The sequence below is a fragment of the Staurois parvus genome, unplaced genomic scaffold (assembly GCF_062004578.1).
Source record: "Staurois parvus isolate SC_StPar_1 unplaced genomic scaffold, SC_StPar_1.0 ptg000586l, whole genome shotgun sequence".
In the NCBI taxonomy this organism is placed as follows: Eukaryota; Metazoa; Chordata; class Amphibia; order Anura; family Ranidae; genus Staurois; species Staurois parvus.
The window spans coordinates 1396059-1409004 of NW_028318382.1; the positions used below are offsets into that span (position 1 = coordinate 1396059).

The following is a 12946-nucleotide window of genomic DNA, read 5'->3' on the forward strand; positions in this document are numbered from 1 at the left end:
GAGGTTACGGCTGGTAGTAGTGTGACATTTGGAGGGGTAGGCGTTGGAGGACGAGGAGATAGAGAAGGTGATCAGGTTGTGGTCAGAGAGAGGGAAGGGGGTGTTACAGCTGGACAGCAGAGAAATACACAGCAGCATGTCTCCCTAGTAAAACACACACAGCACATCATGTAAAACAGCACACAGCACACTGTTCATCCTTAGATCTCCCCAGATGTTAACCCGTTCCTGCCCAGTGTCATTAGTACAGTGTCAGGGCTTTTTATTAGCACTAATCACTGTATTAGTGTCATTGGGATGTCAGTAGCAGTTAGTCAGTTCTCACCCAGAATGCTCGCTGCAGTCCCTCTATAAGTCGCTGATTGCCGCCATTACTAGTATAAAAAAAAATTCCAGTATATATACCACCATTTGTTGACGCAATAACTTTCACGTAAACCAATTTATTTGCATGTATTGGGATTTTTAGCAAAGACATGTAGCAGAATACATTTTGGCCTACATTTATGAAGAAATTAGATTTTTAAATTTTTTGTATTGGATATGTTTTATACCAAAAAGTCAAAAATATTGGGGTTTTTTTTTTCAAAATTGTTGGTCTTTTTTTGTTTATAGTGCAAAAAATAAAAACAGCATAGGTGATCAAATACCACTGAAAGAAAGCGCTATTTGTGGGGAAAAAGACATAAATTTAATTTATGTACAGTGTTGCATGAGCGCGTAATTGTCAGTTAAAGTAACGCAGCGCCGTATCGCAAAAAGTGGCCTGGTTAGGAAGGGGGGTAAATCCTCTGGAGGGCAAGTGGTTAATAATAAATAACTCCATATTTCCTTCATATTTTATTTTTAAGTATAAGTTTAAACATGATAAAAACATTAAATGGATGTAAGAGTCCTGAGCTTGCTTTCCCAGATGTAAACAGTTGATTTGCAAAGTGTGCTCCAGCAGAGGGTAGGAAAACATCAAAGGCAGTTGAGACTGAGAACTACATGTAATGAACAAGCCATTAGTCGGAATCCACCGATTTTAACTACGGGGTATAATGGACTATTTCAGTAGGAGGCAAAAGGCAGAGGCAAGTTGCTGAAATGATCTGGTCGCATACTGTGTCAATAAATAATGCTATTATATATACTGAGACAATGTAGTTGACAAAGAACAAATGCATGTCGTCACTGAAGTCAGCTTCTCTGTGTTGACTATGATGACGTTATATGTTACGGTCACATGGTGTTTCATTTGCGTGTCATTGTCAAGCAGAAGGTGTGTCTTCTAGGACTCCACAATCGGTAATCACAATCTTCTTGCTGGTCTTCCCACTGTTGGAGCCATAACTTTCCATCTTCTTCACCGCTTCCATTCCTTCCACCACATTACCAAACACCACATGTTTCCCATTCAGCCTTTGATTGTATGATAGCAACAGAGAAGAACAAAATATATGAGCATACAGCAAGTTTATTGTTTTGGTGGCTGTGATTAAAAGCAGAACTCTAGTTTTTTTTGTCAACCCACAAGACTGATCTCATTTAATGGCAGAAAGCTGTCTGAAGCAAAATATATTTTTTTAAATTTTCTAATGACCCTGGCTTCTTGAATTTTAAATTTAAAACTGGAGTTCTGCTTTAAGGATAATTAGTAGGTAGAACACACAAAAACAATTCAACAATTCATAGATTTCTGCAGTGTATTTATAGAAAGATACTAACAGGTAGCACCAACAAATAACATTGTAAAGCTGGCAATACACTATACAATTTTCTTGTTCAATTTCCTTTAGATTTACCTTCAACTATGTAGTGCAAGGGCCTACCTGATTGCATAGAAATTAAGTGTTTATGTTTGACCTCATATTATATGGTTTTGGTAAACCTAAAGGAAAATTGTACAATAAAATTGTATAATGTGTAGAGCCTAAGCTTGTAATTAGTAAGCTTGTTTCTTCACTAGCATTTAAAGCTTAATTAACAAACCAAACTGACCTAGTGTATAGGTGGGGGATTGGCTTTTGGAGTTGGAAATTGTTGATTTGTCTCACTTTCTGGTTTTATGTTTTAGAAGTAATTTATAATTACATAGCATAATGCCCCATGTATCAAGGGATCAATGCCTAAGAACTTGGGATAAATGAAACCTATAGTTAGTGCCAAAATGAGAGAGCCTTGCTATCCTTATGTACCTAAGGAGCACATCTCAGGGATACAAAATGTTAGGTGATGTTATGGTATCTTGTACATGAATCCTTACCTCATCTTGCTATATTAAACGGCACCCTTTCAAGTGATAGTAAAGGTTCGGCTTTAAAAAAAAAAAAAATGTCATACTTACCTGCTCTCTGCAGTGGTTTTGCACAGAGCAGCCATGATCCTCTTCTTCTCGGGTCCCCCATAAGTGCTTCTGGCTCCTCCCCCTTGACCAGTACCCTCAATAGCAAGCCACTTGCTATGAGGGCATTGACACATCCCCTGTTCTCTCCCCATTGGCTTACTGACTGTGATTGACCCTATGGGTCCCACTGCTGTCCCAACCAATGAGGAGAGGGAGTCCTGGGACACCCGGGGCTCCCATGCACATCGCTGGATTGAGAAGGGACTCAGGTGAGTAATAGAGGGGCTGTGGGGGGAGCAACACACAGAAGGTTTTTTACCTTCTTTCATAAAACGCATGAAGGTAAAAAAAAAACTTTAGCCTTTCAAAACAACTTTATGATCTTTTAAAAGAAAGGTCTGCTCACGAGAGCTAAATAACATGAGTTGTGAGGCTTGCATGTGCTGTCCCACTGATATGTTCCTTGTCATCCCCCAAGATTCTGCCTGGATGTTCCAGATTCCCCAAAGACTTCTGTAGTCTACAGTTTGCAAGTCTGTATTATAAGGGAATTAACCTCCAAGCTGCTCTCTGCCAAGAACAGAGATATCAAGTTAAGGAAAAACCTCCATCAATAATCCAATGTATAGCCTTACTGGATGCAAACTCTCACAAACAGCAAGTGTCTTGCTTTCAAAAATCGTATTAAAAAAAGATTTAAAAAAAATCTGCAAACCTATTTAAAGTTTGTTTATAGACAAAGATTTTATAAATATAGTTTGGATAGAAAATGGAATGATGAAAACCCCTGTAAATTGTTTGGTTTTTTTTTTTTTACTGTCTGTGTCCTGTAAGGGACACATCCACAAAGTGAAACTTAATGTTCTTATATTTCACAGGTTAAGATGGCACCACCTTAGCTGATATTTAGACCTGCAGTTGCCATGCTGCTGCATATGTGGTTAGCTATGACACCAGCCATTTGAGGGCTTGAGAGTTTAATGGAGAACTGACAGAAGAGAACTGGAAACTGTGAGGATTATTACGAGAGTCATACTTTAAATCTGTTTGGGTAAACAAATCAGTGGGTTTAAATGCGCTTTAAAAAAGATTCCATCTTCAACTGCGGTTAAAAGAACAGAAAAAAATCAAGTATTTTAAATGTTTGTCTGTTTTCCTTTCCACAAATTATTTTTGTTATTTTGCAGAGAGTTGAACTTACTAGAAAATTTGACTACTCCAGGAAGAGTCAGTTCTCCAGCACAGCCCACTACTTCCTTGCATGTCATTGTCCTTACCTCTTCTAGGAGTGTCTAATTACTGTCTGGCTGACCAGACCCTTTTCCATTCTATCAAGAACAAAAAATGTTCTTGGCTATAGATCAGGCCCAGACTGGCTATCGGGCACCTGCTCGGTGGGCCGGGGCCGCATGACCAAGGCAGCTGCGGCAGCCGGGCTGCTCCTTGAACCCGTTCCGCTCACCCTGGCCTCTCTGCAGAGGCCATATATTCAATTCACTGCATATGGCAGTCAGGGCCTGAGGGCGGAGACTATAGGTCAGGTGACTGTGAAGAGGAGGTGCAGGAGAGGAGACCCCATCGCCGCATGATGTCTTTGCAGCCGCAGAACCCACGGATCCCAGATAAGTGCTGTTTTACTTGTCAAGTAATTTAACTGTGATGAGATGCTTTGGTCACTGTCTCTCTCTCTCTCTCTCTCTCTCTCTCTCTCTCTCTCTCTCTCACAATGTGAGTGATACTGAACAGAGGATAATACAAGATAGAAGTGAAGAGATCAGACATTTTATCTTCTGTTATCCTTTGTTCAGTATCACTCACATTGCAAGAGATAGACGGTTCTGACCAACAAAAGGTGTCCTGCATTTAACCACTTCCCGGAGCTGTACATTTATGAACGTCCTCGGAGGGGAAGGATGATATCTCCGTCATCGATGCAACTGCAGCAATGATCAAAATAACAGTCTTTAGCCCCAACGATTTTGCACAAGATAAAAGTAATCCGGGAGCTAACAAACTGCTGGATTACTTTTACAGGTGGATCCCACTCCCTCTCCCACTCCCTCCTGCCACTGCCGCCTTTACCGGGATCTCCCATGCAGTCGGGGAGCCTAGTAAGTATGTGACCAGCGGCATCCAGCTCTAGGCAGACAGTGAGAGGAACGGATGTTTTTTCCTCCCGCTGTGTGATGTCAGAAAGAGGAAGCAACAAGGATTTCATCACTTTCTGTTTTAGCTCTGTGTTTTCCTGGCCATTAGCGGCCAGTGAAGCAACCGATCAGACTGATCTGTATCTGATTGCTTGCATTGAATGCCAGAGGAGAGATTTGGGGTCTAACAGACCCCAGAACTCTCCAATAAAGAGGACCTGTCATGGCCCATGCTATCACAAGGGATGTTGTTCATCCCTTGTAATAGAAATAAAGTTGATCAATAAAAAAGTAAAGGTACAGTGTTAAAAAAAAATTTAAATAATACAATAGCAAAACAAATTTAAAGCTCCCCCCGTGCGCACAGGTCCCTCACGCATATGTAAATGGAAATCGCACCCTACATGTGAGGTATTGCCTTGATCGTTGTGAGAGCAATAAGTCTAGCCCCAGACCACCCATGTATCTCTATACTGGTAACTTGTAAAGGCTTTTAAAATGTTGCCTATAAAAATTTATAGGTACCGTAATTTGGCGCCGTTCCACAACCAGACGCAATTTTAAAACATGACATCTATTTACTCATTGTAACATCATTTTATTTATATTTTACCAAACAATTGGGTATTATTTTGTGTTTTTGTACATTAAAATTAATTTAAGTGTATTTTATCCAAAAGAATTTGTGTTTGAAAACAAATATCCTGTGACATAAAAATATACAGCATTCACCATTTTATTCTCTAGGGCCTCTTCGTAAAACAAATATATAACGTTTGGGGGTTCTAAGTCATTTTCTAGCAAAAAAATTATGTTTTTTGCATGTAGTAGAGGAATGCCACAATCAGCCCGGACTGGAAGGGGATAAGCTGACAGTAGGAGGGAGTTCACCTGACCAGGCTATTGCTGGTCTTTCATTGTCCAGTCATAAATGACCAAAGCAGGCTACTAAAAGACACCTAGAAACCAGTAGTTGTCATTATTTGTAATTTGGTTAAAAAAAAAAAAGGGGGGGGGCTGCTTAGTCTTAAATGCCCAGACCTATTTTTTGTCCCAGTTTTGGACTGCTATAGATGCACTCTTAACACCTTATTCCTTTATTGAAAATATCTGCATTATCTCATTAGCTATGCTATCAATCATCTTACCAATCAGCCTTGATAGTTGAAATAAAGAACTGAGAGCCGTTGCTGTTGGGCCCTGCATTGGCCATGGAGAGGACACCTGGGGTACTGTGCTTCAGAGTGAAGTTTTCATCTTCAAACTTACCACCGTATATTGATTTACCTCCAGTGCCATTGTGGTTGGTGAAATCACCACCCTAGAATTTAGATGGAAAGCAGAACAGATTTAAGAATACAGTAGTATGTATATTAAGTGACACTGATCAGAGATATGAGAATAGATTTGATTGTGGGTCACATTTAAACCTTTTAAAGAGAATCTTACACATCTGCATGAACAAACAGTACTTAGGTGATTTAAAATAGTTAGCAATTTACCATGTGCAGCTCCTGTCACATTCTCATATACATTCTCTGCCCTTTCACAGTTTGCTGCTGCTGATTTGAAATATCAATTTTAACCATCTCCATGCTGTGTTGGAATTGTAAACAGACATTATGAACAAATGCTGAAAGTTATACTAAAGCTTAAAATATTTATTTATCTTAATGTATTGCTTGCATTGAGGCAAAAATGTTTATATTTCTCTGTCCTCCCCCTTCCCTGTGTGAAGGGAGCCATTGGCTTCTGCTTCCGTCAATCAAATGCAGTGAGGAGGAAGTGGGGGTGGGTCCAAGCGCGGCTCCATAGACACACAGCTCAGATGAGAGCAGACACCATGCACCTCCATAGTGGACAGCTTGCTATAGGGACACACTAAGAAAAGGAGAAGCCATGACTGCCAACGGGGGACACAAGAAGAGGAGGAGGATTGGGACCACTCTGTGCAGTACCATTGCACAAAGCAGATGAGTATAACATGTATGTTATATATATTGTGAAAGTGCAAGCCTCTGTCACTGTGGAAATGGATTTGAGAAGGACACAGGACTCTCAAATAGTCAGTTTCAGAGGCTCCAGCAAATGTTTGGTGAGCAGAGAAAGATATGTTTTAAGCTTTCCCTGGATTTAGTAAGTCTAGATTGGGGCTGTAAGCTTGAAGGCTTCAAAGAGTATTGGATGGGATGGAGTCTTCAATTTTGTGTCTAGGTTTTTCAGAAGTTCTGCAGGGTGTGTGTGTGAAGGTGCACACACTCGTTATAAGGCAGATCTGAGTGTAGCTCACAAGTGTGGAGATGGCATAGCAGTTGCTATTGCTGTAACTCTGAAGACAGAGCCCTGTCAGGAGAGCTGGAAGCTCCGGGTGGAGACTACAACCATTGTGACGGGGATTCTGGGCCCAAGGACTGGGAAAGTCTAGCCAGCTACGAGAGTCTGGGAGACCAAGAGAGGGTCTGGGAGGCTGAGGAAGCTGCAGAGGCTAGTGAGTACAAGGGGCTGGAGGGAATCCGTGAGTCTCAGGAGGAAGCAAGCTGAGATATAGGGTAAACTCTGTCAAGAGGCCATGTGGGGCCTTAACAGCAAGTAGCTGTCACCTAGGCTGAGTGAGCCTGAACAGTCAGTGGTCTGGGAGACCAAGCCAAGCAGAGGTACTGCTAACCAGAGAGTCGGGGGGATTGGCATTTTCATTGTGTATTTTGAGTGAAGTTGAAACCCCCCTGCGTGGGAAACTTTGTGTTTGATAGGACTTTTCAGTTACTATTTAATAAAAGTGGGCTACCAGGCCTTTAAGTTTAGTTCCTGTCTGCCATGAATTCACTAAAAACGCATCAACCGTTGAGCTAAGCATCCCCATATCACTATAAAATTAGCCTTTAGTAACACTTTAATGGTAACTGCTGCTCCTTTTAAATATGTATATTAACCAGTTCCATGCTAGGGGAATGAACAAACAACATCTTGCTAACAAATGCCTTATGGTAATTGCTCCTAAACAGCTGTTAAACTTGCCAATATATTTTAGATAGATTTTTTACGACGTCTTGCATGATCAAAGAGCTGATATCTCTTGTGAAAATTTCCCCTTTCATTCAAGTGTCTCATTGGTTCTTAAATACCGTATTTAATTGACAAACATTCTCCAGGCCCATCCTGCAATAAATTTAGATCAGCTTATGAAGAAGGCACATCCAGGGAGTACAGGGCACAAGTATCATTTATGCACAAGTATCAAGCAGTTCATCTCAAGCAGAAACAAGAAAAAATGACTAAGAACTGTGCTTCAGTCCAGACAGACTGTAACTGAACCAGTATTGTCTCATCCAGCTCTTTCTTTTGAGCTCCAAGTCTGATTCCTACTTTCTCCACCTTAAAAAATGCAACCTCTACCTTTCCTTCTCACAGTAGTATCATCTCTTCTCAAATTCTCATTACTTGTTCACAGCACAGTTTAAATATATCACTCGCGTTCCTACCCTTTCTCTATTACTGCACTCACCACCAGGGGCGGACTGACAACTCATGAGGTCCTCGGGCAATAAGGGATCATGGGGCCCCTGTGTCCTTGCCCAAACTCAAAAAAGTCTATGAAAAAGGTACCAGGGGCATCTCATAGGGCCCCCTATTGACCCCGGGCCCTCGGGCAGTGCCCAAGTTTCCAAATAGTCAGTCCTCCCCTGCTCACCACATCCTGTTAGTACTGAACCCTCATGCTGACATAAACTCCAGGACAATGGGGTATGTACACTGTACACTCCTATAAATCTCACTCCTATCCTAATCTCTCACCTTCCTGCTTCCTTTGATGTGATGTGATTGCTCAATAAAGTGTATTATGGAGTTTCCTAGTGTGCTGGTGACAAATTCCTTGTTCTGTGTTGTTCCAGTCTCCAGCCAATGGTCATTGCAGAACCCACCTACTTTTCATCCACTTTCAGGAATGTGTGCATTGGGAATAGAAACATATCAAAGTGAAGACAGGAAAAACGACCAAATGGTCCATTGAGTCTGCCCTTTTTCTTTGTTAACTTTTTTTGTCTGATTATAATCTATGTTTGTCCCAGGCATATTTGAAGCCACTACCCTTTCAGAAAAATAATGCTAAGATTAGTTTTGAACTTTCCTCCTGTTAGTTTGAGGTCATTTCCTCATATTCTTGAACTTGGTTTCATATTTAAAATTGTGCCCTCTTGATGTATTTAAAGGTTTCAATCATGTCTCCCCTTTCCCTTCTTTCCGCTAGACTGTACATATTAAGTTCCTGAAGTCACTGATGTGTTTTATCCCAATTACCTTTCACTATTTTTGTTTCTTGTCTCTGGGCTAATTATCAATATCTTTTTGTAAGTGAGGTCTCCAGAACTGGACACAGTATTCTCACTAAAGATCTATATAAGGAAATCAGAACCTCCTTCCTCCTGCAGGTGACCCCTCTAGTGATACCTCTTGGAATTCTAGGTGCTTTTCCCACTGCTCATTTTGCAGTCATCTTCAGTGCTGGCCAACACTGTACCCCCAATGCTGTACTCTGTCAATGGATTCCTTTTTCTCTAGATGCATTATTTCACATTTCCAGACATTGAAGTTCAGTTTCCACTGTTTTGACTAATCTTCCGGCAATGCCAAATCATGTTCCATGTTACAGATATCTCCAGAAATATCAACCCTATTGCACACTTTGTGCCATCAGCAAAAAGACATACCACACCCAATAACCCTTTAGGTATATCACTTATATATACAGTCAGGTCCATAAATATTGGGACATCGACACAATTCTAACATTTTTGGCTCTATACACCACCACAATGGATTTGAAATGAAACAAACAAGACGTGCTTTAACTGCAGACTGTCAGCTTTAATTTGAGGGTGTCTACATCCAAGTCAGGGGAACGGTGTAGGAATTACAACAGTTTGCATATGTGCCTCCCACTTGTTAAGGGACCAAAAGTAATGGGACAGAATAATAATCATAAATCAAACTTTCACTTTTTAATACTTGGTTGCAAATCCTTTGCAGTCAATTACAGCCTGAAGTCTGGAACGCATAGACATCACCAGACGCTGGGTTTCATCCCTGGTGATGCTCTGCCAGGCCTCTACTGCAACTGTCTTCAGTTCCTGTTTGTTCTTGGGGCATTTTCCCTTCAGTTTTGTCTTCAGCAAGGGAAATGCATGCTCAATCGAATTCAGGTCAGGTGATTGACTTGGCCATTGCATAACATTCCACTTCTTTCCCTTGAAAAACAAGTATGCTTTGGGTCATTGTCCATCTGCACTGTGAAGCGGTGTCCAATGAGTTCTGAAGCATTTGGCTGAATATGAGCAGATAATATTGCCCGAAACACTTCAGAATTCATCCTGCTACTTTTGTCAGCAGTCACATCATCAATAAATACAAGAGAACCAGTTCTATTGGCAGACATACATGCCCACGCCATGACACTACCACCACCATGCTTCACTGATGAGGTGGTATGCTTAGGATCATGAGCAGTTCCTTTCCTTCTCCATACTCTTCTCTTCCCATCACTCTGGTACAAGTTGATCTTGGTCTCATCTGTCCATAGGATGTTGTTCCAGAACTGTGAAGGCTTTTTTAGATGTCGTTTGGCAAACTCTAATCTGGCCTTCCTGTTTTTGAGGCTCACCAATGGTTTACATCTTGTGGTGAACCCTCTGTATTCACTCTGGGGAAGTCTTCTCTTGATTGTTGACTTTGACACACATACACCTACCTCCTGGAGAGTGTTCTTGATCTGGCCAACTGTTGTGAAGGGTGTTTTCTTCACCAGGGAAAGAATTCTTCGGTCATCCACCACAGTTGTATTCCGTGGTCTTCCGGGGTCTTTTGGTGTTGCTGAGCTCACCGGTGTGTTCCTTCTTTTTAAGAATGTTCCAAACAGTTGTTTTGGCCACGCCTAATGTTTTTGCTATCTCTCTGATGGGTTTGTTTTGTTTTTTCAGCCTAATGATGGCTTGCTTCACTGACAGTGACAGCTCTTTGGATCTCATCTTGAGAGTTGACAGCAACAGATTCCAAATGCAAATAGCACACTTGAAATTAACTCTAGACCTTTTATCTGCTCACTGTAATTGGGATAATGAGGGAATAACACACACCTGGCCATGGAACATCTGAGAAGCCAATTGTCCCATTACTTTTGGTCCCTTAACAAGTGGGAGGCACATATGCAAACTGTTGTAATTCCTACACCGTTCACCTGATTTGGATGTAAATACCCTCAAATTAAAGCTGACAGTCTGCAGTTAAAGCACATCTTGTTCGTTTTATTTCAAATCCATTGTGGTGGTGTATAGAGCCAAAAATGTTAGAATTGTGTCAATGTCCCAATATTTATGGACCTGACTGTAGATTAAATAGAACACAACCTAGCAGAGAGCCTTGTGGTGCACCATTAGTGATTAGTCTCTGTTCTGAATTAAACCCATTTACAGCCCCACTCTGCTATCTATTCTTTAGCCAACTGAATACTACACAAGGGTTATGTTCAAGCTTGTACAACTTTTGTATTAGATCATTATGTGGAACTGTACCAAATGCCTTGCTGAAATCAATATAGATAGGCTATGTCCAAAGCACCACCCTGGTCCAAAACATTAGTGATATTGTTAAATAATTCAATCAGATTTTCTGAAATGATCTAACCGAGCCAGTTCCTCTGCTAACTCTGTCTCCAGAAATCATTACTAGAACCAATATGTTTCCTCAATTTTTTTTATTGCTGGTGCAATTTATTTCTGAGAAGATTGAACAGAAGTAATTAATTAAATGGCTGGCTAGTTCCAGCTCTCCCTCAACATAAGTGTTGTGCTCAGTGTTCATTTTAGTGATACCATTGTATTTATTCTTTCCACTATTGCTCTTGACTCTCTGGGCTGCTTCTGCTAATACTTATGGATATTTCCCCTCATCCTGGCAAATTGACAACACCATAAGTTGCAAAAGACATAACTGAGCTGAGTAAAGCTCAAACCCTCCAAGACTTCACCCTGTATAAATCTGCCCTCCTAAAATATAATTCCTCCCTTCGTGCTGCCAAACATATCTATTTCACCACTCTCGGATGAATGATCGTCTGTTGTTTTTTTTGCATGGTAGTCTCATATCGAAAATGAAGAGGTTACTAAAGTTACGAAAATGTTTGTACAACAGAATAAAAATTTGAAACTGATGTCATGTATTGTATTATATTTGTACTGAATTTTCAGATGAAAACTGTACTGATTAACCGTTTCAATACCGTGCAATTTTACACCTTCCTGCCCAGGCCATTTTTCAGGTTTCAGCGCTCTCACACTTTGAATGACAATTGCGCGGTCATACAACACTGTACCCAAACTAAAATTTTATCATTTTCTTCACACAACTAGAGCTTTCTTTTGGTGGTATTTAATCACCGCTGGGGTTTTTATTTTTTGCTAAATTAACAAAAAAAAAAAAAAACTTTTGAAAAAAAAACACATTTTTCTTTGTTTCTGTTATAAAAGTTTACAAATAAATAATTGTTCTTCATAAATTTAGGCCGAGATGTATTCTGCTACATGTCTTTGGTGAAAATAACCCAAATTAGGATGTATTTTTTAGTTTGTAGGAAAGTTATAGAGTTCACAAACTATGGTATAGATCTGAATATTGATCAATCCTGAAGTACTGACAGCCAATCTAAGTTCTTGAGGTCCAAGAATGTCAGAATAGTACAGATATCCCCAAATGACCCCTTTTTGCAGAGTAGACAGTCCGACGTACTTCATAAGAGGCATGGCGAGTTTTTTGAAGTTGTATTTTTTTGTCATAATTTTTCAGAAAATGAAAAAATTAAAAAAATTATTTTCACTATTTTTTTTTTTACATACTGTCACCAGTGCAGTACAGCGTCATCATATAACTGGCATGGCGGTGAACAGGGACACTGACTGGTGACAGTATGAAAAAAAAAATATATATATATATATATTTTTTTTATTATATTTAATTTTTTATTACATTTTTTGTTTTATTTTTTTTAAGATTTTTTTTCATATTTTACTATGACCAAAGTAGTACAATGTTACCATAGTAACATTATACTACTTTGGGGAAGTGATCAGTATTTTTTTTTATTTTTACACAATTTGCTTATAGCAAAGAATTACTTTGCTATAAGCAAGCATTTACCTGAATGAAATCGATTCATTCAGCTTTTTCTTTTTTTTTTTTTTGTGCTTAGCTGTAATTTGGTCACAGCTAATCACATGACATGTGCATGTGATTAGCTGTGACCATTCACAGCTAGGCACTAGTATACAATGGATGGCATCATGAATGAAGCCATCCATTGTATACAACTGTCATGTGACCTGCTGTGATTGGTCACAGCAGGTCACATGGTACCAGCAATGGGAGCCGATACTGGGATCTGTCATCGGCCGTGTCCGAGGTGCACGGCCAGTGACAGATCGCA

The 12946-nt window shown here is 40.1% G+C and overlaps 1 protein-coding gene across 1 annotated transcript in view; it reads right to left on the reverse strand.

Annotated features, from left to right (window-relative positions):
- Positions 1 to 827: 827 nt before the first annotated feature.
- LOC149450013 (peptidyl-prolyl cis-trans isomerase-like) overlaps positions 828 to 12946 on the reverse strand; it is a 38653-nt gene continuing 26534 nt past the window's right edge. Inside the window, exons 4-5 of the mRNA XM_089692438.1 lie at positions 5625 to 5797; positions 828 to 1404 (exon numbers count right to left, since the gene is read on the reverse strand). Of these exons, the coding sequence (XP_089548564.1) occupies positions 1254 to 1404; positions 5625 to 5797 (324 nt within the window). The 3' untranslated portion in view covers positions 828 to 1253. The remainder of the gene's footprint in view (positions 1405 to 5624; positions 5798 to 12946) is intronic.